The sequence below is a fragment of the Terrapene carolina genome, unplaced genomic scaffold (assembly GCF_002925995.2).
Source record: "Terrapene carolina triunguis isolate 2854851 unplaced genomic scaffold, T_m_triunguis-2.0 Scaffold33715, whole genome shotgun sequence".
NCBI classification, from domain to species: Eukaryota; Metazoa; Chordata; order Testudines; family Emydidae; genus Terrapene; species Terrapene triunguis.
The window spans coordinates 534,451-560,951 of NW_020698066.1; the positions used below are offsets into that span (position 1 = coordinate 534,451).

Below are 26,501 nucleotides of genomic sequence, written 5' to 3' on the forward strand. Positions count from 1 at the left end.
GAACATATATCAGTAACTTAAAGATAAAAATATTACAGGGATGTTGTAATTATCCCCCAAATAAGCATTACAAACCCAGGGAATTAAGAGTTAAGGGTAAATTTAAAAGAAATTCAAACATGTTAAGGTATGGGAATGCTGTTAAGTAAACAAAAAAATCTTAACTTTGCTTTGTAAAGATATCATTGTGATGACTAACAATTGTGAATAGTGCACTACAGTCCCAGATTAAACTAAACTGATTTTTAAAGACCTCTGATAATTTTTTAAAAATGCTTCCCTCAGAGTGTCATTACAAGGAAGAGATAAGGTTGTTTGGGTGCCTTAACTGTGTATTTACATATTTTAACATGTTTGGATTTCTTTTAAATTTAATCTTAAATCTGAATTTCTTAAGTTTCTACTGCTTGTTTTTTGGGATACTTATATGTAATGTTTTTACTTACATTACTAACATGCAGTCAAACTTAACTACAGTTTAATCTAAGTTCTTATCTATGATTCACTTTTAAAAAATTTTAAAATTTTTATATTTGCACACTAAACAAAAAATCCCATGAGTAGTGTTAATCATGTTGATCTGAAGATCTGCAGCATAACCCCAAGATCTGTATTTTATTTCAGCTTTTCGGCCCAGATTAACCAGCATACTCTGTGCATCCGAAGAAGTCTCTATGCATCCGAAGAAGCGAGGTTTTTACTCACGAAAGGTTATGCCCAAATAAATCTGTTAGTCTTTAAGGTGCCACCGGACTCCTTGTTGTTTTTGTAGATACAGACTAACACGGCTACCCCCTGATACTTGACAGCATGCTCTGGATGCTTTACTCACTTTGGAGGAGCACAAAACAGACAGAACATACATACTCGCTTTTCCATCCCTCCTGCCCCGTCCCCGTTTTCCCCTTTCTCCTAGGCTCCAGATTCCCATGCACATCACCCCTCAATACTTCCCCTCCTGCTCTCCTTGTTGAGTAAATCTGGTACAAGGGTATTTTTAAAAAAATATATTTTTTAAGACTGTCACTTTTGCCATTATTTTTAATAACTGAGCATTTCTTCTTTAACAGGAGCTAAAGAATAGTGTTCTTCTACAAATAATTTCGTCAAGATATGCCCTTTTCAAAATGGCTCCCATCTTCTCTTGTCCTCAATGAAACAAAGGCCACAGTTGTCCTAAGCTGCCCTTTCAAAGTAACCACTAGCTCCCTGAAAATAGCATAGTGTAGGCCTAGCTTGACATAAGTAACTTGCCTCATTTCTTAGTGGACATGATTGGGAAGATGAATGAAAAGTTAAGTTGTAAACAGGGGCTTGACAAGCAGTATGCTGGAGTCAGGATGTCTGTACTAGCTAAAATAAGCAGCAACATCCTAATGCTAGCGACAATGGACAAGATAAACCTGGAATGTGAAGATCATGTTCTGCATGAAAAGCACATGGACAAAACATGCTGCACAGCGATTGGTTCCTGCAAAATAACCAAGCCAATCCAAAAATGTGTGATGTAATGTATAGCAAATGCAATGTAACGTGTAAATGTATATAAAAGAAGAGGTTTTCTGTGTAACTCTGGATGCATGGTACGCCCTAAATCTAACCCCTACGCTTGATTCTGATCAACTCAGCATAGCTTTGCTGTATGCCAAATACAGGAACCCGAGTAATGAAATCTGGAGTCAAACTGAATGATTTGGATCCCAGAGAACTGGATGAAGTGTTCTCCCAGAACTGGACAAGGTGTTCTGGATAAGCTAAGTGAAAACACTTTCAGAGGGAATCCCAACACATAGGAATCCTCACTCTTCTATGAAGGTAGCTTGGCTTAAAACTCCCCATTCTGAGCAATGGGAGACGGTGGTTATTTCCAGAATTTCAACTCTTGATAGTTTAAGGAGTATTGGGATGAGGGACAAGGATCTCTGGTACTTATTGTAGAGGTAAAAGTGTTTAAGCATGTTTCCTTCCTGGTTTGAGGCCAGTTTTTGCAGTTTCTTCTGAGTCTGCAAGTACCTTGTCCTCCTTCTTGCTAAAAGAATTTGTCACTGGTGAATTTTACACAGTTCACAGTGTTTGATCTGTGTGAATCTAATATCCAGATCTACAGTCACAGGTTCCTCCAGATACGTCAATGAAAGACATGGACCTTGCTCTGGGCATCCACAGATGTGTATGCCAGGATAGTAGCAGCTAAGGAAATCTTACTTTGGATAAAGTCTACAATTTCAGCAAGTAAAATCTTTAGGTTTTTAAGCTATGTTTCTGAAAAATTGTCCCAAGAAAGCAGGAAATGAGATACTATTTTTTACATGGTCATAAGTGATGCACTTAATCTTATAAATATAATACATACCAAGAAACTGATTATCATCATTTTTGTGCATTTACAGGATAATGCAAAGAGATCTCACAGAAACACTGCAATCTGCATTATTTATTCAGAAGAATATACTACTTTGCTTATTTCAGTATTTTGAAACTCCAATTCTACCTGTAATACAATGAAGGCTACATCTACACATATAAAGCTACTGGGAAAATGAGCCTCAGCTGAAAAACAGTGCCTCCTCCCCCTCAAGGAAAACTGTTCTTGTGTAAGAGACATTTTCTTACCTTAAAGTCCTCTGATTTTTTAATAAATTCTGTAGACCTAGAAGACCTTCTTTTCTTTCTGACCAGTTGGAGCTAGCACAGCGATTGAGGACCTCTGCCACATCTTCTGTCTGCCGCATATATGTAGGTATGCTGCCATTGCGAGAGCTGTACGATCTTTCTGAACAGGCACTGGATGCATCACTGTTGGCATCATCATCAGAGTACATTCCATACGACTCGTACCTCCTTCGTACAGGCTTTTTCTATCACATACAGACTCCCAGATTAGCAATGATCACAAAGAGTTGTCAAACTTTGTATTTGCACATATCTATACAAAGGCTAGCACCTTCACTGATCACCTGCATTGACATTATGGCTCCAATTCCATTGTTCAACAAGTCATGCAACATTAATATCTTAAAGCCAGATTGATTATATAGAATTCGAAAAGTAAAAATGAAGCATATAGCACGACAGGTTATCCATCTAATCAATTTTCTTCTGCATAAGTTTTACTTGTGAAAAATACAAATATTTATCATAATAGAGGGAGAACAGAGCTACTGAAATTTAGTCATTTCACTCAACCTTACACAACCTCAAACTAACAATATCAAGTTTAAAATGACATTTTCTATTACTTCTTTATGTTTAGTTTTGTACAATCTTAGTACATACTATATTAAAATGTTAAACTATCAGAAGTAAGGGGAAAACAGTGATTTCTATACCTTAGTCCGTATGTCTCCTAAGAGCTGATAGCAGTAAATTATTAAAGAGAAATAGAGAAATTGAGAACATTGAGGATAATTGCCATGTACTAGTACTATAACTAATTTTCATTATGGTATCACCTGTCACTAGAAACAACAGTGTTTTTTTTTTTTTTTTTTTTACTATATTAAGACAATGGCTATTAGCATGCAACTTTATTTATTCTTTGCCCTCACGATCTCAGATATAAAATATGTAACATTGCCATATCATGCATTACCAATAAGAAATTTTACTGTCTATACTTTTCCAGAAAAATACATCATAAAGTAATTTATTAGGTCTTCACAAACTAAGATAAGACACAAACTTCCCAGTTTAAAACTTTCTGGCTCTCTTACACAATGGCAATTCAACTTGAGGACCCTGTTATGTACAGTCAACTATCTCAGCACCAACCAAACAAATGTTCTTGGTTTTGGAATTTTTTGTCAAAATGTTTTTCCCCTTTTTCTACTGTGGAAGTTTTCTGACAGCTTTGCTCTCAGCATCTGGAACCTTCCACCCAATTCTGGAATTACAAAGAGTCCCTATAGAAGCAAATTACTAGAATTCCGTATAAGAATTAATTTTAAAATACAAAAAACAAAAACAAAAAACAACCAACATCCTCTCCCGCCTCAAAAAATAACCAAAAACATGAAACCCAAACAGGCCAAAGGATTGAGAAAAAACAGACTTATCACCCTAGAGGGAAAAAAACCACATCTCTGCAAAAGAAACCCCCTATCCAAACTCTGAATCAGAGGTGTGTAGTGAGAATCCTGTTTGATATAGTCAAAGAAGCAGAAGTATAAGTGAATACTTTCCCCTTCATTAACATTACAATTTGCACAGAATTCTTACTCTTCAATGCTGAATAACTTGAGGGATGCTCTTAAAACAAACAGCACTGCAACAGTGTAACAAGTAGGCCTATGCTTAACCGTATGTGGAATTCTTTCACGACCTTCAGAAGGAATCCAGAATGTGCTCATAGCACCACATTATCAATGTAAAACCTGATTTAAAGTGGATCAGTCAGAGCTTGAAGCTCTATGAATTGAGCTCTTTGCTACCAGGAAAATGAACATTCATATAAGAAATGTTAATTGGTAGAATCTGAATAGCTTGAAAGGAGCATTCATCAGTTTTGGGCAGACCACATCAATACCACAACAGAAGGGGGGGGGGGCTTATTAATTAACGAGTTATTTCTAACACGTAAAGAGCCACGTGAATCAGGTGACCAAGCCCTGCAGAGACACTTCTTTAAATTCAGCTGATCCATGATATCCCAAAACAGTCGCCAAATAAACAGGAATAGAATAAATCTTTAATCCTTGATTCGCAATTAAATGGTAGTGTAGCAGTTTTGTGGGGCGGGGGGGGGGGGAAGGGAGAGAGAGAATTAGGTCCATTTACATTACAAATATTTTATATTTACAAATAGATGTCATGATACTGGAGTTCTATCTTTTCAAGAGCCTGGACAGGGATAGACTCCTGTACTGCATCAGAGCAAAATAAACTCAGAGCCAGATTCTCATCCAAATGGATAGTCACTACCAATCAGAGCAAGACTAGGGACCACCCATGCCAGGGGCTTTGCTACAAGAGGTTATGGTGGACAGATGTACAGATGACATTTCCTTCTCCAGTGGGTGGAGAGGCATTCCTTATTAGTGTGATCTTCCAGTATCAGAAGCACAAAACTGATAGTTTCTCATTCAGGTAAGCAGCCTTCTAAAACCTCAGTGAGTGAAACAGCAGAAGACAAAACTGAGGAAGAGACATTCGTAAACCTGACTCCCTCGAAGACACCACCCTCCCATCACACACACAGACAAACTGAATCTTAGGCTTGGTCCACACTTACCCCCCAAGTCGAAGTAAGGTACGCAAATTCAGCTACGTGAATAACGTAGCTGAATTCGACATACCTTACTTCGAACTTACCGCGGTTCAGACGCGGTCCACACGCGGCAGGCAGGCTCCCCGTCGACTCCGCGGTACTCCTCTCGTTGAGCTGGAGTACCGCAGTCGACGGGGATCACTTCCTGGTTCGATTTATCGCGTCCAGACCAGACGCGATAAATCGAACTCGGAACTTCGATCCCCAGCCGCCGAACTAGCGTGGCAGTGTAGACCAGCCCTTAATTGTTCTTTTCCATGAAGCTGACAGAAAGTTCCTCACTATCAGAGGTACTGGACAGTTTCTGAGTGCAGGTAGCCAGGATTTACCAAACTGTCAGTCACACTCTGAACAGTTTTGCTTGACAGGATTTCAGCAATGGAGGAAGGGGAGAACATTTTCTTGACTTTTATCTCAGCCAAGGTACAGGTATAGGAGTTTTAAAAAGCTATGATACAATTACTCTGACTCAGAGTGGTTTCTGCCAATGACACGCTAACCTATGTCCTCCAAACATTTAATCTATAAAGCACATTGACCTATGAAAGAAATGGACAGGAAAGAAACAAAGCAAGGAGTCACTTAACTGATGACTTTATGAATATAAGTAGCGTACTACAGGACAACATGCTAAATACCAACTTATGACAAAACACAGAAGACCTCCATTGATTTCAGGATATTAGGTTAATCTGAATTTGAATATTTGCTAATGTGAAATTAAGGCTAACAAAATACAGAAACAACAACAAAAAAGTAAAATATGCCTAGACCTGGCTTGATTTAATAGAGGAAGACAGTAAAGAAAATCCCTTCAAAATATTAAATCAACATTTTAATTTTGGGTGGTTAAAAATATCAAAGAAAGGTAAATAAATGGAACTGGTTGGAAATTCACTAAGGAACTTCTATCAGAAAGCATCAATTAGTTGAAATTGAGACATCTGTGGGACTGTGTCCATTTTGATAACATTCTAATGGAAATCAGGCACGTTTCCAATGGAAACCAACCTTGCTGTTTTTCTGCCAGCTTGTCTGCTGGCCTCCTTGGCAGCCCAGCTGGAGATAATTGTGGAGCCCAGACTTCCAAGCTCCTGGTTCCCAAGCTCCAAGTCTTGCAGCTCTTTGGCAGCTCCCAGGTAGCTTGCCTAATGGGGCACTGCAGAGCCGGGGCCTCTTGAGGAAGTGAGCTGTCAGTTCCCTGTCTGACCAGTTCAACACCTGGCCGGCTCCCCACAAAATATTTTAATTTTTTTTACCCAATTCTGCTATAGAATGGAATTTTTTTTCAAAATCTAGAATTTTTCATGGAACAAAAATCTCAATGCTGTTTAGCTCCAGTAAACAGGTTCTTCATTTTTTGTATAACATGCAAAATACATTTAGATACTAGAAAGTATAGGATAAATATGATGTTACCAAGTTTATATGCATATATATTTATTTTCCTGTTGTGTTGTGCTGATTTACAAGGTAAACAGGTGTCCTATTATCCATGTTTTAATCGTTTTAAAGTTGTGATATCAATTTGACAGTCATTATCATGGCAAATCCCAAAAGGATCTCCTTGCAGACTGAGTACCATCTGGACTGATGAACTTGACAATAGCTGGGAAATAAAACTACAGCCAAGTCTGTCTCTGAATTACAAGTCTGCCTTTTGTTCTACAGAGGTGCAATGGCAGAGCAACTTAACTTTCAACATTTGTTTTTATTTTTTAAGTTTCAATAGTTAACATAATTCTGAGCCAAAACATAGAAAATGGAAACCAGACCCAAAGAATCTACAATCTTGAGAAGATATTGGAACAGTTTCTGATTTTGGACACATCATTAATTTGCTTGTTCAGAGCTTTAGTTTTTATTCAAAGGGGAAAAAATTTCAATCACTCGTCTTGTATTACACTAGTTGTTCATGCTATCATTTAATCAAAATTCCACCTCAATGAGCTAGCTCAGGTAAACAAATGTAATTTCAAACCTAAGGAACTAAACTGTTTCACAGTTCAGAATGCCTATAAATACATATATGTAGATATATATAATATACAATTTAAGTGATCACACAATTCAAAGTTTTTAGTCTGCTTAAAATGATAAATGGAGGATTCTTACCAATGCATCTGCTACTGCTTCTTCTACATCAGAACCTGTGTTCAGAACTCTCATAGCACTAACTGATGATGACAATCTACTTGACTGACTGATCCCAAACCCTGTACCTGTCATAACAGAATAAGAAAATAATAAACATTTAAATCAGAATTGGAAAATAGAATTTTAGTCACTTAAAAAAACCCAACCAGAAGTATAGTAATTGGCAAGTGCTCTGCTCTACTTAATTTCATTTAACTGAAAAGTTAAAAAAAGAATTGATGTGGCAATTATCTGATTTGTATTTTTGCAGCAAAAGAATGGGAAAAATAACAAACATTAATCAATGATTAAATAGAATGTCTGATAAATATTTGTACTATGAAAGAAAGGAATCAAGAGGATCAACTGAGGCGTTTGCACTACAGAGCTACTTTTCTTTTGAAGAGCACCTGTTAAAATATATTAATCATTTTGGGTTTTTTTAATTATTTTTTAAAATAAAAAGCAAAATATGAGGAGGGCTACCAAGAGCGCTATGTTAGAGAACTACATGCATAAAAAGTGCTACAAATACCAAATAATGAGGAACTAAAATAAAGTACATCTGCCAGTAAAAATAACTGTAAATACATTGGGGGGGGGGGGGGGGTTGACCTTGGGAAAGAAAAGCTTGCAATGTGTACACATCAACCTTGATTATCCAAAACACAGAACTCAAATTAATGTAAATAATAGTTTTTAAAAATGGATTGTAAGGAAAACCAAGTGGGAAAAAGTATCCAGGATGACTGCACAGATGACAGCAAAGTGTACTCATCCTTCACCTGTAGCCCCATATACTTCTGGGGTGTAGAGGGCACCAGTAGATCTGGAGTGATGCCTGGAAGCTGCAATAACAGGATCATATAAACCCTATCTATTATCATGGAAGCAAGGTACAGTGATAACTGTATAGATAAAGAGAATACTTTTTAGGAAACAGATGTAGCATTATTGCATGAAATAGAACAAATTAACAGAGAAAACATGAAAAAGTTTCAGAAAACAAGTCCCTCAACTACATAACAAGTGGGTTATTGTACAGCAATTCATGCTGCAGAAAATTAAAAGCAAATATTCCCTTTTTTAATTCAAAGCAAAACACATATATACACCCCTAATGAGCCTTTCAAAACAGCCCACTGAGTCTGTATCTTAACTGCAAAGTTAACTTGACTTGTCTACACTGGAGGGCCTAGCTTGAATGACAGCAGCCACAATGCAAAATAATACTTGAGCTGCACAGAATAATTAGATTACTGCACAGAGTTACTGTATTAGCAGCTGACAAGTTGTGCTAACTTGAGCTGTAGCCTATACCCTTGAAAGGCTAGCTAATTCAAGCTAAAAGTACCACTAGGCTCAAATTAATGTTTTTTGTGCCTGGATAAAAAAAAATGATTTAAAAAGGGTTTTTTTTTAATACATTATTTTTTAAAAGTAAATGAAAAGTTATGTATTAAAAATAAACCTGTTTTATTTTCAAATTTAATTTTAAAACTCTATTAAGGCCTAAATTTACAATTATTCTACTTAAATAAATAAAATATATGTTACATCAATTAGCCTCTTCAAATTTTAATGAGATTAAAGAGTGCTGCTTTTTAAATTATATTTAGAATCAGGTGAAAATATCTTTAATTTCTGAAGTTAACTCAAGTTTTATAAATATGTCACAATGTCAGGTACTGCATTAAGGATCTGTATTATTTTCAGTCTTTACAATGGAGTGTATATTGGAACAGGATGAACCTCTCTAATCCGGCACTCCCTGGTCCGGCAACATCTGTGGTCCGGCATAGGTGCTGACTCCCTGAGTGCTCCGGGGCTAGAGCACCCATGTGGAAAAATTAGTGGGTTCAGAGCATTCACCAGCACCAAGCTCCCCACTCCCTCCCCTGCCTCTCACATGCTGGTGGCCTCACGCTTGCCAACTCCTCCTCCTCCCTCCCAGCGCTTCCGGAGCATCGCGAACAGCTGATTCACAACGTTCAAGCTCCAGGAAGGAGGACGATGAACTGGGGCTGGGGGATGGGACCCCAGGCGAGGAGCTAGCAGCTGGGGGCCGGCAGCCGGGACCCCAGGTGGCAGCGGGACCATGCTGGTGGGGGGGGGGCATGCTGGCCCACTGCCTGTGGGTGCTGCAGCACCCCCTACATACGTGCCTATGGAGACCCCCTGGCACTCTGCATTGACCTCCCGTGGTTCAGCAAATTCTCTGGTTCGGCACCGGTCAGGTCCCGAGGGTGCCGGACTAGAGAGGTACAACCTGTATTTACATTTTTCCAAATGTAAGTACTTTCAGTTACTGGTGTGCAGAGAAACTTGTGCCTAGTTCTAGTTTCAGTTTAGCTAGCAGGTACAGTGAGAATATTTTCTTCATTTGGACTAGTTCATTCAAAGCTGAGAAACTGATTGGGAGTTGAAAAAGCAGGAAAGCTTGTTTTCCTCTTCCAATCTATCAATAAAAACACGTGGGAGAGGATGAGATCTACTAATACTAAACATTTGAAGGACATGGGGCCAGACTGTCAAAGGTATTTAGGTTTCAATTCCTACGTGAGTTGAACCTACCCTACTTAACTGCTTTTGAAAATCTCACTAGGCACCTTTCTGCATCTTTAGGTGCCTAAATACCTTTGAAAATCTGTCGCCATGTCCTTCTAGTTTTTAGGATTAACTTCCCTTGGAAATGAAACTTAAATACCTTCAAAAATCTGGCTCATGGTGACCAGAAACAATCCATCAGTTGACTAACTACAGTTAATACTTCCTTTCTTTAACTAATCAGTTTTAAATGCAAAATATGTTTTGATAAACGTACTTGTTTTTCTTATGTATCAACATATTTAAGGTAGTTTTATTTAACTAACAATTTAAAAATGCTGGTTTTGTACTATTTAAATTTAATTCACATTTCCATCCAAATATATCTTGACACCAACCCTGAGTAAAAAATTGTAATCTACTAGAAAAGAATTGTATCATTCACCATTTTCTAATTGTAAAAATTAAGAATCTGAACAAATGTATGATAAACTATATAACTGATTAAATACATGTGTATAGATCTTGTACATCCTCCTGATTAGTAAGAAGTATGTCCAAATTTACTGTAAAGGCTATATTTGGTTGCAAATCAGCATGTTTTAATGGTTATACAAACCAATGAGAATGAACCTGTCTTTAAGAAAATAACTGAAGTACAAATGCAAAACAAGATTGAAATTAGTTATTAAATCAAGATTTCCTGCTTGCTGATTTAAATAATGAATAAAATCTGTGATTTAAATCAATCAGTCCTGGTATGGACAGCACTCGAGTTACTGGTAACATTCCACTTATAACCTGAGTTGACTTTACAGTGAAGTCAAGCCCACTTAGTATGCAATAGATGACATTTTTTCATTGTAATTTTTGTAATCCACTAAGCAATGTTTAATATATTTTGCATCAATATAAATATGCTTACGTTATTTAACTATGAAGTATGTTTTTTTCTCCCCCACTAACTATATTATTGGATGCTTGGTTCTTTGGCAATCATGCGCCAGCATACTCGACTAGACACTCAGCAGTATAAAAGACAACACAAAATCAATGGCAGCGACACATGCTATCTGCAGGGCTTTGAACACATGCTATAGTGGGACCAATTTCTCTATAATCTTCCACTGAAAATTCACTCAAGATATGAATTAAGAGCTCATAATATCTCTAGGAATACTATTTAAAGCAACCTCTCCCCCCACAATTACATAAAACAAGCAAGCCAAAATATGCTAATACATGGCTATAACATATTATAACAGGTAAAGTTGACTTTATTCCACAATCTCTTCTTCAAGAGTGCTCTTTGTGCTCCTGATATTATAATGGACCATCTCTAATTATTTAATTTGGTTATTATTCTACCAAATTTTTAAAGATTTGTTATAATGAAAAATGTTGAAAAGGACTAAGAAATAATGTACTTTCTGGTCAAAGGAAGTTAGAAAGTAATCTTGAAAAATATAAATCTTTAAAATTAACTGTATATCATAAATCAATATTCAGTTGCATATAAATCACTTGTTTCTCAGAGCAGTGAATTAAAATAGGTGCCCTCCTGCCACTTCTTTGATATCAGCATCTGTAATCCCTGTGATGTGGGATTACAAAAAGGTTTATACACCACACATAGAAATGGCATAAACTTGGGACATTATGCAAACAAAATATTCTTTTTTGGGAGCCATTAACAACAGTCTATAGTTGTAAAAGGGTTATATGTAAAATTGTCACATACATTATATAAAAGAAAACTAACAACTGAGACAGCTGATTTACTTAGTCTACATTCCATTGGAATCAGTGGAAAATTCGAGAGAGTATGGTCTGCAGAATTATTTAAAGAAATAAATTTGACAATAGACTAATTATATGGAATAGGACAAACTGGTTTAACTAATCACTAGGGAAATTTGAAAACAAAGAAATCAGGAAATAGAAAGGTAAGAAGTCCTGTGATATTTATTTCAGGAACATACATTTTTACTAAATCTTGATTTCCATAGGGGTTATTTTACATTCTTGATACAAGCAACAGATACAACCTACTCGTGGTATTTGGCATCTGAACACAGAGGTTAAAAACTTGATTAACAACAACAAAAATAACATTTCAAGTAACAGCTGTCCCAGTAACCTAATGTCTAACAACAACATTATGAAGTTATTTTAATAACGGTGTTTTAAAAATATGGAGCATTTGGCTTGGCATAACACGTCAATCATATACAACATGCAAGCAATTAAACTGTTCAAATTCAAGCTGCAGAGTAGCAAAAGAAGCACAGAAGTATCTGAAAACACACTGCTTTTTGAAAACAAATACGTAGTACACCACAGAACCTATAAGAGCTGACTAGTGGATCTTATATAACGTGCTCTTTCATTAGGTTTCCTGATTAAATAGCATCTGGTTAAATTAGCATTAGATACTAAGACAGCTTCCATTTATTTACCCAACTCTTTGCCAGTAAAAATAAGGCTGAAAGGTGCAAACTGCCTTAACAGCCCAAAATAAGGATCAGACTTTCAGATGCTAATTAGGAATATACTGTGGTGCCTCACTTTGAGGTTGAAAATAGAGTAAATATCTTAATATTTTGGGAGTGAGATGAGGAGTTGGAAGCAAGGTATCTTTGCTGTAGACTATACTGAACTGGGAAGAAATAAAAAAGGCACTAAAAATCTATTATAAATTCATACAAAGTAGGTAAATTTCAAATAGAACCTTCAAGTGATACATTTTCTACCTTACAGAAGGAGCCCCAAACCAACTAAAATTATCTTTTCAAGACAAGTCTGCTACCTAAATCATAGGCAACTTTCAACCAGATAAAATGATTTATGATTAGAAGCTACTGATTTTTTTAAAGCCAACTATGTGGTTCCTGTACTTCCGTTTGAGTTTTGTAAATACTTGTCAGTTTGATACTTGCAAATATTTTAAGTGTCAGGCCAGTAAATTGCAGCATTGCATGTGAAAGCTGTGTCATTGTTGACAGTAGCTCTAGGAAAGAAGTCTGAAGTATCTGTGGTTGTGCAAATCTGAAATGTAAAGAAGTTGCCAACCTCCTCTCCCCCATATAGCGACCTATGTTAATTGTGTGTTATCCTGTTTTTGAGACACTGAAAGTAGGTTTCAAAACTGGATTTAGGTTCACCCACTCTGACAAGGGCCCTTACTATTTGCTTCCATTTATTTCCAAAAAAATGTAGCCTATTCTTACAGTGCAAGTCTGCTTTGAAAAATGACTGCATGAAACTGGCATCTTCTAACTCAATGGATCTGCTACTAATCTGCACTGAGATTCATACTGACTTACTTCAGTGACAAAAATAGAATTAAAATTTGTTTTTTTACTTCTATTTACACTCTCACTAGCGTGACAATATAGCAATATTTTTTCTTTTCTATCAATAGAATTGTTTAGTAACTGCACTATAATTCCTATTATTCCTGCAATATAAAACCAGTTATCAATCCGATCTATCTGATCCAGGGAACAGGAAGAAAAACCCAGGTTTTGAGCTCGAGCAAACCTAGTCACAGTTAGTTTTTTATTTATATGCATTTCATATTGAAATCAAGACAAAAACATGTAATCTTACAACACCATTTTTACAGTCACTTTTCTGAGCAGAACTGCCCTTTTTAAAGCCTCAATCTAGGAACTGTGTGGTGAGGTTATCTTCCCAGGTTCTTGGTGTAAAGGATAAGACTAATACCAGTGTGGCATTTACTTTTTTAACGTGCATTTCATTCACACGTTGATCAATACTCCAGCAAAGTAAATGGCAAATGAGTTCAAAGAAAATAATGGTTACCTACTATAAGCTAAATGAAGAAGGCATGGGTTCATTAGATGCAGATAATGAAAGGCATAAATAGGCACAACGAAGGTCTCCAAGTACTTACCAAGGGGTGGAAAAGAGCGGACAGGGCTTGTGTCCCTGCTACTTTCACGGCTGGCCTCCCGACTGCACCCCTGACTCACACTAGGTCGAGGAATGCGGCTGCCTCGTGCTAGTATGATTCAGTGTACAGACAAACAGCAGCACAGAAAGGGAGAAGACACAAGAAAAGTTGTAGTTTTAATGTAATTTTGTTTGTGCAATAAATCAGATCAATTATGTATTTCTAAGAACAGACGTTGCCTCTATTCATGTAGCATTACAGTATTATCTTCTTTCTGACATTTTATGAATTTGACGAATTGCACTAAATGCTGCCAGTTCAGATGAAAGTATCTTCGCCACAACATAAACTAACGTGAATTTGGAACCTCTCTAAAGAAAGTTGAAAAAATGCTTGAAAAGGATGGTAACTTTTTTCAGATTATAGTTGAAACATTAATCAGTACAGCCTGTGAAGAGCATACAAACAGAGTAGTTCATTCAATAACTTACTCAGTTTAGTTCCAGCTAATCTTTCTTTTCTAATGTGGAAATAAATGCTGCTTTTGCTACACTAGTGTACAGTACAACAATCTATTTAAAAAGGGGGGGAATAATTCAGTTTAAGGTAAAGGTAAGGTAAAACTAAATAAAAATACTATAGAAAACCAGCTTACGGATAGCAGTAACCTCAGTTTTATTTATTGACATATTTCAAGAGAGTATAGATAATTGAGTTATACCATGAGGCTGTACTTGGGGGAAATATGAAGCATAATACATTCATTTTTACACTACACTACACTACACTACACACACACACACACACAATAAAACAAGTATTTCAAGGACGCTAATTGTCTTGATGTCTTCTTCCCAGTTTTCAGTGTTTCCAGGCTGCCATAAAGATTTTGAGGGTTCCCAACAACGTTGGATTTTTATAGGGGCTCCTATTCACTTGCTCCTTCCACACTTCCTTTTCTTTGCTTAAGAGTAAGCATGGAGCATAGATCAGTGCATTCAGAGAACAGCAAACTTCATAGTCCCACCTTAAATTTGAAACTGTTGCAAATCATAGGCCTCCCTTGGGAGTTGGCTTTGCGGGTCCCCAGTCAGATTTTAGAGTTTCAATTATATGTTTTCCAGCCCCACCATCTGTAACTAGGCACCAAATGCATAAAGTAACACCATCTGTAAAGAAACCTAAAAAGGTTACTTGATAGTTCTTACCTACTGACAATCTAGAAGGACTTGCTTCTCTACTGCATCCTTGGCTTCGTGGGATCTTGCTCCGTTTTTGTGCTGTTGCTGGATTGACTAATATTCTCTGAACCCCTGTGTTCATAGTTGAAAGTGCAGTTGTAGTCAAAACTCTTCCAGGAGATCCAGATCGACTACCAGCTGAAGGCAAAATAAGTAAAAATAAATAACTTCAGATAAATAGCGAGGATAAAAAAACAGAAAAACAACATGTTTGACTGAAATGGTTTGAAAAAAATAGTTTGGAAGAACTTACAAGATAAAATGTAAAATTTGAGAAAAATCTGTAAGATCTACATCTAGTTTTAAAAATAAAGCACCTCTCACAAGGTATAGGTATAAAAATATCCCTGCAAGTCTGAAAACTCTTATCATGGTATTTAGGACTATATGAGCACCATAGCAAGCAATTGTAACCGCACACCAAAAATATTATTCCTTTCACTAGTATTTACAAAAGCATCCAATATTCCCGAATGTGAAGATGGAGAGGTTACTTACCTTACAGCAATTTGAGTTCAAGAGGTTTTGTCCCTATGGGTGCTCCACCATAGGATGTATGCAAGCCCATGCATCCTCGATTGGAGACTGCAACGTAGTGTCTGTGAGCCCATGCCTGTACAAAGCAGTTCCTCCTGCTCTGAACGAGTGCATCTTGAGAGATGTCAGCCGGTCACCACTCAGTTCCTTCTTGACAGCGAAGCTGAATTCCACAGCAGAGGGGAATGAGGGTGGGAGGTGGAGCACATTTAAGGACAAAACATCCCAAAGAACTCAAGTTACTGTAAGGAAGTAACCTTTCCTTCTCCTTCGAGTATATGTCCCTATGGGTGCTCCGTTGTAGGAGACACCCAAGCAGAAGCTCAGTGAGGAGGTAAGTCCAGGACACACACAAAAACCACATCACCAAATGAGTTATCTCGGGAAGCAGATAAAATGAAGCAATGTTTGGCAAAGGCATGCACAGAAGACCAAATAGGAGTCCTGCAGATTTCTGCTCTGGCAACATCCTTCAGTGAAGTTACAGATCTGGACTGAGCACTAATGGAATGTGCTGTTACTCTGTGAACACCAGCATTTTCAGAGCAGGTCAAGATGCATTCAAAACCCACTTAGTTTGTGTGGAAATCGGTTGACCCTTCATCCTATCTGCAATTGATACAAATAGTCTGAGAGATGCCAAGAATGGTTTAGATAGAAAGCAAGGGCCCTCCTGACATTCAGTGGACAAAGGTTTATTCTCTGGCGGCACAAGGTTTGGGCAGAAAACTGGTAGGTGAATTTCCTGGTTAATCTCATATTCCAAGGGAGGAATATAACATCTGGGAGGAAGCAAGGATAGGGATGTAATATAATCTTGTCTTTGTAGAAGGTGGTACATGCTGGGTCCACCATGAGATCTTCCCACTCCCCCATTCACCTTGCTGAGGTGAAGGCAATTAGGTACAAAATTTTGGGGAGAGAGAGCAGGTTGCCATTGGTTTGAAGGGGGATTTTTTTTAGGGCATTCAAAATCAGTTGAAGTCCCACTGGGGAGCCAGCTGTCGAATGGCAGAAGCAAGTTGTATATGCCCTGAAGAAATCTGATTGCTGTAGGGTGTGGCAAAGACTGAGAAGCCCCGGATAGATGAGTGGAAGGCTGTGATGGTGACAGATGCACTCTGATAGAGCTAATTGAGAAACCCTATGTGTCTAATTCAAATAGGTAGCCCAGGATGTTAGAAAGCAGAACTTCCTAGCCTTTAGAAGATGTGAGGGAGCACAATGATTGGAAGTGCTTGCACCTTTGCAAGTTTTATGAGTACTAGGCTTTCTACTAGATAAGAAAACTGACTGAACTCTAGCCAAAAAGGTCAATTCCATGCTTGAGAGTCACCGAGCAGCCAGGTTCTCAGATTCAGAGAGAAGGGGATGGGATCGATGAATACCTGTGCCAATAGGTCTTTTGTAATAGGAAATCTGAGGGGTGTTACCTTCCCCAAGAGGTGGATGAGGTTTGAGTACCACACCTGTCTCAGCCAAGCAGGTGATACGAGGCTAGCTCATGCTCCTTCTCAGTGCAGCTTGAGAAGAGTCTTGAGGATTAATGGTATAGCTAGGTAAGCACAAAGAGGGTACAAGGCCATGTTGTTATCAGGGCATTCCCCAGAGAGTCATAGGCCTGGTCTACACTTACCCCCCCAATTTGAACTAAGGTACGCAACTTCAGCTACGTGAATAATGTAGCTGAAGTCGAAGTACCTTAGTTCGAACTTACCTCGTTCCACACGCGGCAGGCAGGCTCCCCCGTCGACGCCGCGGTACTCCTCTCATATAGCTGGAGTACCGCAGTCGACGGCGATCACTTCCTGGTTTGACTTATCGCGTCCAGACAAGACGCGATAAGTCGAACCCAGAACTTCGATTCCCAGCCGCCGAACTAGCGGCTGGGTGTAGACATACCCATAGCTGTAACATCCATTGCAATAGAACAGGAAACATTTCATTTTGTTCAGGGTAGCAAAGAGGTCTACCCCGGTATACCTCAGGTCTGGCAGATCCTGTGGAAGACAGAGTCCTTGAATTCCCATTCATGATCTCGCCAGAAGTGCCTGCTCAAGGAGTCTGCGATTGTATTGTGGAGATCTGGTAAACAGGCTGCCGATATTTCTATCTGATGAGAGAGAGACCAGATTCCAGCCTTAATAACTATGCACATAAGGACTGGGGTCTTGCTCTGCCCTGGCAATTGACTTAATACATTGCTACCCTATTGTTCAGCATTACTCTGAGTGACTTTGTATGGTGTGAGAGAAGTGTTGGCAAGCATATCAATCTGTTTTTAACTCCAGACACTGGTTTGGAGCACTGATTTCTGTGCTAAGTCTCCCTGTAGATGAGCTCCCATCCCAGAGATGCGTCTATTGTGAGGGTCTTCAAAGGTGCTGGATACAAGAATGGAGTTCCAATACAGACCTTCCATGTGTCCTTCCATCATGTAAGACAGTCCAAAACCTTCTAAGGCATTGTGATATCTTAGGAAAGGCTATGTCAGTTTGGAATATACACTGTCCTTATCCACGTATAGAAGCAACCTGAGGTGCATCCTCACATGGGGTGTCACATACCTGGAGGCTGACATGTGGCCTAAGACCTACAGACAAATTCTCACTGTTTGTGGGCTGCACTGCAATGTTGAGCTTTGGTTGGATAGGGTGAAGAATCTCTCCTCAGTAGGTAGGCTCTTGCTGTTGTGAAGTCCAGAGTAACTCCTATAAAGTCTCCTCTCTGTACTGCAGATAGTGCGTATTTTTTGTGGTTGATGCAGAGTCCCAAAGATGGGAATAGTGTTTAATGGTCTGGACACTGCTGCCTGGACCTCTGTCCACCAACTCTTGGACTTCCTCTAGTGGGATTTGAAGTGAATCCACTAGCCTTTTCATGAGATCCTGGAAAGCTAAAATCATCAGCATAGGAGAGCAGTGGTGGCAATAGCACCTCATCTGGAGATGAAGAGGACTTCAGAGATGAAGGTGAGATCTCAGCCTGAGACTCTTGCTCCTCCTGTACATGGTTTTATCGTCCAGGGCTGTAAACAAGTCAACAACTGTGATTGAGGCAGTCTGCAACATAGAACCTAATGTACTGGGACTTGGAGGGGGAGAAGCATACACCTCCAGCGCTAGGGCAAGCTCTATTAACAGGAGCTTAAGTCTAGTCTTAGTCTAGTCTTCCTGTTCTCTTGGATCTGCCTTTGAAATCCAGACAGACCTTGCATTTAGAAGGGTTGTGACTTGTGAGAGTCCCCCCAAACACCGCAGGCAGCTGGAGTGTCCATCAATATGGGGAAAGTGCTTGTGGCAAGTCTCAACCCCTGGTTCCAACACAGAACAAAAGATCAAAGAAGAAGAAGGGAAGAAATTCTCCTGCCCCCAACCAACATAACAGTTGCTATGCAAAATAAAGGTAACAATGAAAATAGATAAACTAAAAGAAATTACTAAAACAAATAAATGAAGTAAAGAATTCACAAAGTGAAGGTGGGAAGCTGAATACATCAGACTCTTTCGAGCCGCAAGTGGTTGAAAAGGAACTTTGTGATGGCAGGCTTGCAACTCCTTATGTTCCCTGTTCAAAGCACAAGGCACCTCTCTGTGTATGCCCACAGACACTTCACAGTCTTCGATTGAGAGCGCACAGGCATATGCACATCCTATGGTGGGGCACCCATAGGGAATATATAGTAGAACAACAACTGTGTGTTCATTTTTAAAATTATATGGGACTGTTGGTCACATATTGCAATTTGTGAACCACCAGTCGTTAAACCAAATAGATAATTTTCTTCTGTAACATCCCTGGACTGATCACCTTGATTTTCATAACACAACAAATAACTATCGTATTTTCTAAACATGTAAAAGATGAAGTAGGCCCTGGTATTTCTTCAAATCCTACTCTCTTGGAGCCCAATCCTCTAACACTGACTGTAGACAATGGAAAGACTCCCACTGACTTCCATGGAAGTTATTCTAAAAATTCAATTAAGAAAGCTTTTTTAAAACTACAATTTTCAACCTTTGGAACACATTATGAAAAAACACACCTGATCAAGATGTTAAAATTCTTTGTTGAAGTATCTTAGCAAATTTTATTCATAAAAAATATACAATTTATTAGAAATTTGATCTTCAATTTTAGCACATTGCATCCATTGGAAGAAATTGGTCACTTTTACCTAGACTATCTTCATCCTTTGAAGTTTCAGCTGTGGATATCTTACATTTTAATACCTAACAAATGGTCCATTCATATCCCTTACCGATACTCTAATTAAAACTCTATTTTATAGCAATAATCAGTTTAATTATATGTCATTGTTGCCAAATACAGAATAAAAACAATTTCACCTAAAAATCTTAATTAAAAAGCAAAGCTATTTTTAACCAAAATCAGCTCAGTGAAATGAAGCCTATAATAATTTTCCTAGCCCCATTTAAAAGAAAGAAACAGTGTAAGCATAGCAACGCTGTAAGATGTCTATCAGCTTAAGTAAGTTTCATAGTACTCTTACATTACAAGAACTACCAGTGTCAACCAAAAAGCAAAGATGCTGTAACAATAAAAAGTCCACAGGCATATTTTCGGACCACAAGATCATTAAAGCTTGATAGAAAAGAAATGACTGAAAAAATGTGTGTGGGGGGGTGGGGAGGGGGTCCGCGCAGAGGGAGGCGGGAAACTGAAAACAATGCGCCATGCATAGACTATATGATTTGTTGGTTGAATTGAGACTTGAAATGATTATTTAGCAAGATGCCCTTTTCTATCTATGGGCCTATTCAGCAAAAATGAGACATGCAATATTGTGCAGCACGGAAGTCATGAACCTAGTTTCTGTTACGGAGATGAAAAGCAGACATTTCTACTAGTTTTATGTAGTTTTGTGAGAATTAAGAGCTCATGCAGACCTTCTGCATATCATTCAGCCCATCCCAATTAATTCAGAAAGACCTGGCAGAATATAGAATAACTGTCCTCTGTACTAGAGAATTTCCAGCAGATTCCCTGAAGAAGCTTGCAAAACCTGATAATCCTTTACCCTTCCCCTTCGCTAAATGCAAAAAGTGTGCTTGATCAATATAAAGTTATATACATCACTCTGCTACTTCTAGATGTTTGTTACATCTGGTTGACCGCTACTGTGGGGTACACTGGACTCGCTGAACTGTTCACCTTACACACAGTAGCATGAGCAGTTGCAGGTCTAAACAATCAGTGCTATTTTGATAGTGGAAGAAAAAAAATTACAAAGATGATACTCCACAATTACAAAGAAGAAATGTTTTTCCTTCTAAGAATTACATTAAATTAAATTGTTGTAGGACCATGGAAAGTGAGCTGGAATTTCTGCTGAATAGGGTCCTATGTTAGGGATATGTAGACAAATGATCAAACAACAATGCACACACAAATTTTAAGAGTCTTACCACCAATGGGGTTAGCAGACTGTGATCCTGAACAAGTGTAAAAGGCAGGATTAGGGTAAAGGTTTATAATCCATGAAGAGGGAGGGAGCAGAGCAGATTAAAAATGGATGGCAAATGGAAACAAGAAAGCTTTAGTCAGTTCACACAGGAGAAAAAAGCCACAAAAGGGTTATGCGAAAAGCAATGCATTTTAGTAGCTTCCACAACTAAAGAACTAGGTTCAGATGCTTGTGTACAAATCAGATGAAGCAAAGCTGCAAAAGCAAATTACAAGTTTCCATCTTTCTAACTGCATAATACTAAAGAATTACATTATTTTCAATTAAATATGAACTCAACTTCCAGAATATTTTCAGGTAATATTAGACTGCAAAAAAATAAAGATTTAAAAGCTGAAGAAAGCAATTTTCACGAAAGGCCACAAACATTTTCTTATTCAAGACAAAAACAATGATGGAAAATTTGGCTGGGAGTGAGGTGATCAAAACAGCTCCGAAAAGGGAAGCACAGGTACTGGAACACATTTGTAATCTGACAAGATACTTTCAGATAATTATAAAATGAGTCAAAATATTTAGACCTAACTAAATTTTGTCATTCTAACTTTCTATTATTTCCTTTATTATAATCCATCTGAAGGAAAAGCAAAATAATTTTTTTTCAATCAGAAAATCTATTCTTTTTCTCTAATAGAGATAAATATAGTAACACCATGCAAACCCTAATAAATTAGCCGGAACCAAATTGAAAACAAGAGTAGCAACTTTTCTATTCATGACTTAACTGCAATACAGATCTGTATAAATGTATTTAATATGACTGTCTATTTACAAATAGCTCTGAGGGTGGGAGTAGGAGGAAAGTTCCTCCAAAATCCCTAGTTACAATTACGTATTTCCCCTCCCCCACAAAACTACCCAACCTTGCGAGTATCAGTCAAATATCCTAGCCTTTAAATACATACCCTTGAAACTTGAAGTACAGCTCTATCCCTAAATTATAGCACAATGGTTTTAGTTTCAAAAGAATTTATACTGCCAGATGAGACAATAATGTATTGTTTTAAAATGACTTTTTTTTTTAAAATATGGAGACTTCGTCTAAGACAACAGAAGGGGAACGCTGTACTACAATTATTTGTAAGAGGTGGGAATCTAAGGGCTGGTCTATACTTAGCCGCTAGTTCGGCGGCTGGAAATCGAACTTCCTGGTTCGATTTATCGCGTCTGGTCTGGACGCGATAAATCGAACCAGGAAGTGCTCACCGTCGACTGTGGTACTCCATCTCAACGAGAGGAGTACCGCGGAGTCGACGGGGGAGCCTGCCTGCCCCGTGTGGACCGCGTCTGAACAGCGGTAAGTTCGAAGTAAGGTATGTCGACTTCAGCTACGTTATTCACGTAGCTGAAGTTGCGTACCTTACTTCGACTTGGGGGGTTAGTGTAGACCAGGCCTTAGTCTAATATGTAACCCATTATAAAATGGTCTGACCAATCTGGAACTTTTCACTCACAGTTTCATGTCAATAATTCTCATTTAAATTAGAATTTTAAAAAAATTATGCCACAACACGTCAGGCACCCTTGTGCTTCAGTTGCCCCTCTCCTGTCCACTTTTATTTATACTGGAGTTGGGAAAAGGTTCAGAGAAGGACAACAAAAATGATTAGGGGTCTGGAACGGCTTCCATATGAGACGAGATTAATAAAACTGGGATTTTCCAGCTTGGAAAAGAGACAGCTAAGGGGGGATATGATAGAGGTCTATAAAATCATGACTGGTGTGGAGAAAGTAAATAAATATTATTTACTCCTTCTCATAACACAAGAATTAGGGGTCACCAAATTAAATTAATAGGCAGCAGGTTTAAAACAAACAAAAGGAAGTATTTCTTCACACAACACACAGTCAACCTGTGGAACTCTTTGCCAGAGGATGTTGTAAAGGCCAAGATTATAACAGGTTCAAAAAAGAACTAGATAAATTCATGGAGGATAGGTCCATCAATGGCTATTAGCTAGGATGGGCAGGCATGGTGTCCCTAGCCTCTGTCTGCCAGAAGCTGAGAATGGGCAACAGGGGATGGATCACTTGATGATCACCTATTCTGTTCATTCCCTCTGGGACACCTGGCATTGGCCTCTGTTGGAAGACAGGATACTGGGCTGGATGGGCTTTTGGTCTGACCCAGTATGGCCATTATTAAGTTATGTTCTTATGTTTATTTGTTCTATTAGTCCTCTTTTACATTGTCTAGGAATTCTTATTTGTCACACTCCTGATATTTGTAAGCAATGAGCTCTGCTGAAGGATTCAGCTCTGAGTGGGAGGAGGGCTGCCAGTTAGGAAGGGGGGAGGGAATGATTTATTTTTCCATACTACCATATGTAAAGCCATCCAATTATTTCAGTAGCACATCAGGGAGTTCTACCCAACTCATCCCTTCAGGCTCTGATCCAAACAGAAAGTGAGTTCTTTTGCAAACAACCACAATTACCAGTAAAATACAATTTAAAAGCTTAAGTTTACATTTTATTGAATGTGAAGAATTAATTAGCTAAAATTGAATTAGAATACAAACCTCTTAACACTGACCACCTCTGCAGAAACTGAATATCCATCAATGATTTAGGTATAACCCTTTTTTGCCATTTATTTTGAGTAATTTCCCATCAAAATGTCTTGATTAATAAAGCTCTTTTATGGGTATAATGCATATGTCTGTTGGTCTTTAGATTTTGTAAAAGCTTGTTTTCACAGAACCTGCAAATTCTGGGCCAAGTTTGACCAGCGTCCCTTTGAAAATAAAAAGGCCTTCAGGAAATTGTTACTGAAAAATTAATGCAAACTTATAGTAAGGAAGATTTTATAACCAAATGAATTTGTTCACTTTTAATTTCTGCTATTCCATGACTATCTAAAAAAAGGGTATATTATGGACTAATGACCTTTTTAAGTTACTACACTTTCTGTGCACTTTAAAGCATCATTCTACTCTGAAAAGTGGTTAAAATTATATTGGGGGTGTCATGTGTCTCTTCGGTTTAATAACAAACTTGCCAACTTTATAAACAAAAAGTTTACATACTGATTACTTGTACCTGACAGTATTTGTTTGTGCTGTCCTGGTAACTGCACAGTAATTAGCCGTATATAAGTGCAGGTGCATGTTTGAAAATCGGGCCCCAAATTGTTAATTAAAAAAAATGTTTTGTACAAAAATGTATACTGAGTGGAATGGGATAACATTTTTTTAAAATCAAAACTGATAATGTTAAAACAAACAAAAACAAACAAACAAAAAAAAGCCAAAAACCCACATTTAATGACCACATATATTTAGGTTTGGAAGAATCTGATTTTTTTTTTTTATAATTTTCATGAATATAATCACTGTTTATTTTTAAGCATTATTTTTATCAATTTATGTTTTCATGGTTGAGCATAATTATGGGTTTCAAGCATTTTTTATTTTTATCAATTTTAAATGTTTACAGTTGTGGAAAATTATGGGGGGTGTCAGACAATGAGGGGTCAGACAACAATTTAACTACAACAGATGCTGTGATTCAAAAAGAGATGGTTACTTACCTGTAACTGAAGGTTCTTCGAGATGTGTGTTCCCTATCCGTATTCCACTGAGGGTTTTGCATGTGCACCATGTGTCTGGAGTTGGAGAATTTGAAAGTAGTATCCGTTGGTCTGCGCATGTGCCCTGGTTCACCTCATGGTTTCATCCGAGATGATAAAGGGCAAGGCGGACCAACAGCATCTCCACTTCCTTTTCCACCACAAATCCAACAGATCCATAGCAGAGGGGAAGGAGGGTGGGAAGTGGAATACAGATAGGGACAACACATCTCTAAGAACTTCCAGTTACAGATAAGTAACCTCTTCTTTGAGTGATGGTCCCTAGTGTACTCAACTGAGGGTGATTAATAAGGAGTACCTAAGTTGGAGGAGGGTGCAAGGATGGAGATGGAACTGTTGAGCAGAGGATTGCCATGCTGAAGAAGGCATCTGCTGTCAAGTCCTGTACCAAGGGATAGTGTGTAGCAAAGGTGTGCACTGAACTCCACATGGCCACTCCACAGATGTCCCTGGAGCGGCATGTCGTAGAGGGAGGCTGTGGTCAAAGCCTGAGCTCACGTGGAATGATCCTGCATCCCAGTGGGCAGAAGGAGGCCAGAGAGTTGATAGCAAAGTGTAATGCAACCCAAAATCCACTTGGAGATTCTCTGGGTGGAGACTGTCTGACCTTGAGTTTTTCTGCTACTGTCACCAACGGTCTGGGGGACTTCCTGATGAGGCTTGTCCTCTGTAGATAGAAGGCCAAGGCCCATCGGATGTCTAGGGAGTAGAGTCATCATTCCTCTGCAAATGTGCGTGGCTTCGGGAAGAAAACAGGTAAGTGAATGGATTAATGTGAAACTGGGAGGTGACCATTGGTAGAAATTTGGGATGCAGGCACAGAGAGACTCATAAAAATCATAAAAGGGGATTCCACCATCTTGGACCCAAGTTCACCGACCCTTCTCGCAGAAGTGATAGCAACAAGAAAGGCGACTTTTCAAGGAAAAGAGGAACATAGAGCACGATGCCAACAGTTCGAAGGGTGGTTTTGTTACTACAAATAGAACTAGGTTAAGATTTCACTGGGGAGCAAAGGGTTTGATGGGAGGGAAGGTTCTGATGAGGCCCTTCCAGAACCTAACAGTTAATGGGTGTGTAAAGACTGAGTGCCCTTCCACTGGGAGGGTGGAAGGCACTAATCGCAGCTAGGTGGACTCCTAGAGAGATGAGGCTGAGAGGATGTTTTGCTGCTGGAGAGGATGTTTTGCATGTCTGTGGAACAAGCCTGTTCTAGAGACGATGCCCATCCAAATACCATACTCTGAGGTGGAGCACCTATGGATTGGGATCTAGCTGTTGTAGTGCACCAGCAGATCGTGAATGGTGGGGATGGGAATTGATGGACGGGTGGTTGGGAAACTAGAATTGTCTGGGCCTGTAGGGGGCTATCAGAATGACTGATGCTCTGTCTAGTCTGATCTTGTGGAATACTTGTGGTAGGAGCAATAGAGGAGGTGAGGCATAGTTATTTTGGTCTGACCAGGACAGTATGAGAGTATCGCTCTGAGAGTGGTGTCTGAGACCTCCCCAGAGTAATACATGTTGCATTTGCTGTTTACGTGAGAGGTGAAGAGGTCTCTGGTTGGCATCCCCCATCAGTTGAACATGTAGTGAGTTACATGTGGTCGAGTTCCCACTTGTGGTCGATTGCAAACTGCCTGATAATTGAGTCCGCAATCACGTTCTGTTTCCCTGAGAGAGAAGCTGCAGACAAGTGGGTGATGCACCAGTTCCAGAGGTTGACTGCTTTTACACACAGAACGGTTGACCTTTGCCCCCGTTTGTTGATGTGGA

The 26,501-nt window shown here is 38.7% G+C and overlaps 1 protein-coding gene across 1 annotated transcript in view; it reads right to left on the reverse strand.

Annotated features, from left to right (window-relative positions):
• Positions 1-26,501, reverse strand: part of LOC113409490 (CLIP-associating protein 2-like) — a 271,704-nt gene that overhangs the window by 61,045 nt on the left and 184,158 nt on the right. Inside the window, exons 22-26 of the mRNA XM_029914215.1 lie at positions 15,077-15,247; positions 13,869-13,976; positions 8,188-8,250; positions 7,382-7,488; positions 2,614-2,858 (exon numbers count right to left, since the gene is read on the reverse strand). Coding sequence (XP_029770075.1) covers positions 2,614-2,858; positions 7,382-7,488; positions 8,188-8,250; positions 13,869-13,976; positions 15,077-15,247 — 694 coding nt within the window. The remainder of the gene's footprint in view (positions 1-2,613; positions 2,859-7,381; positions 7,489-8,187; positions 8,251-13,868; positions 13,977-15,076; positions 15,248-26,501) is intronic.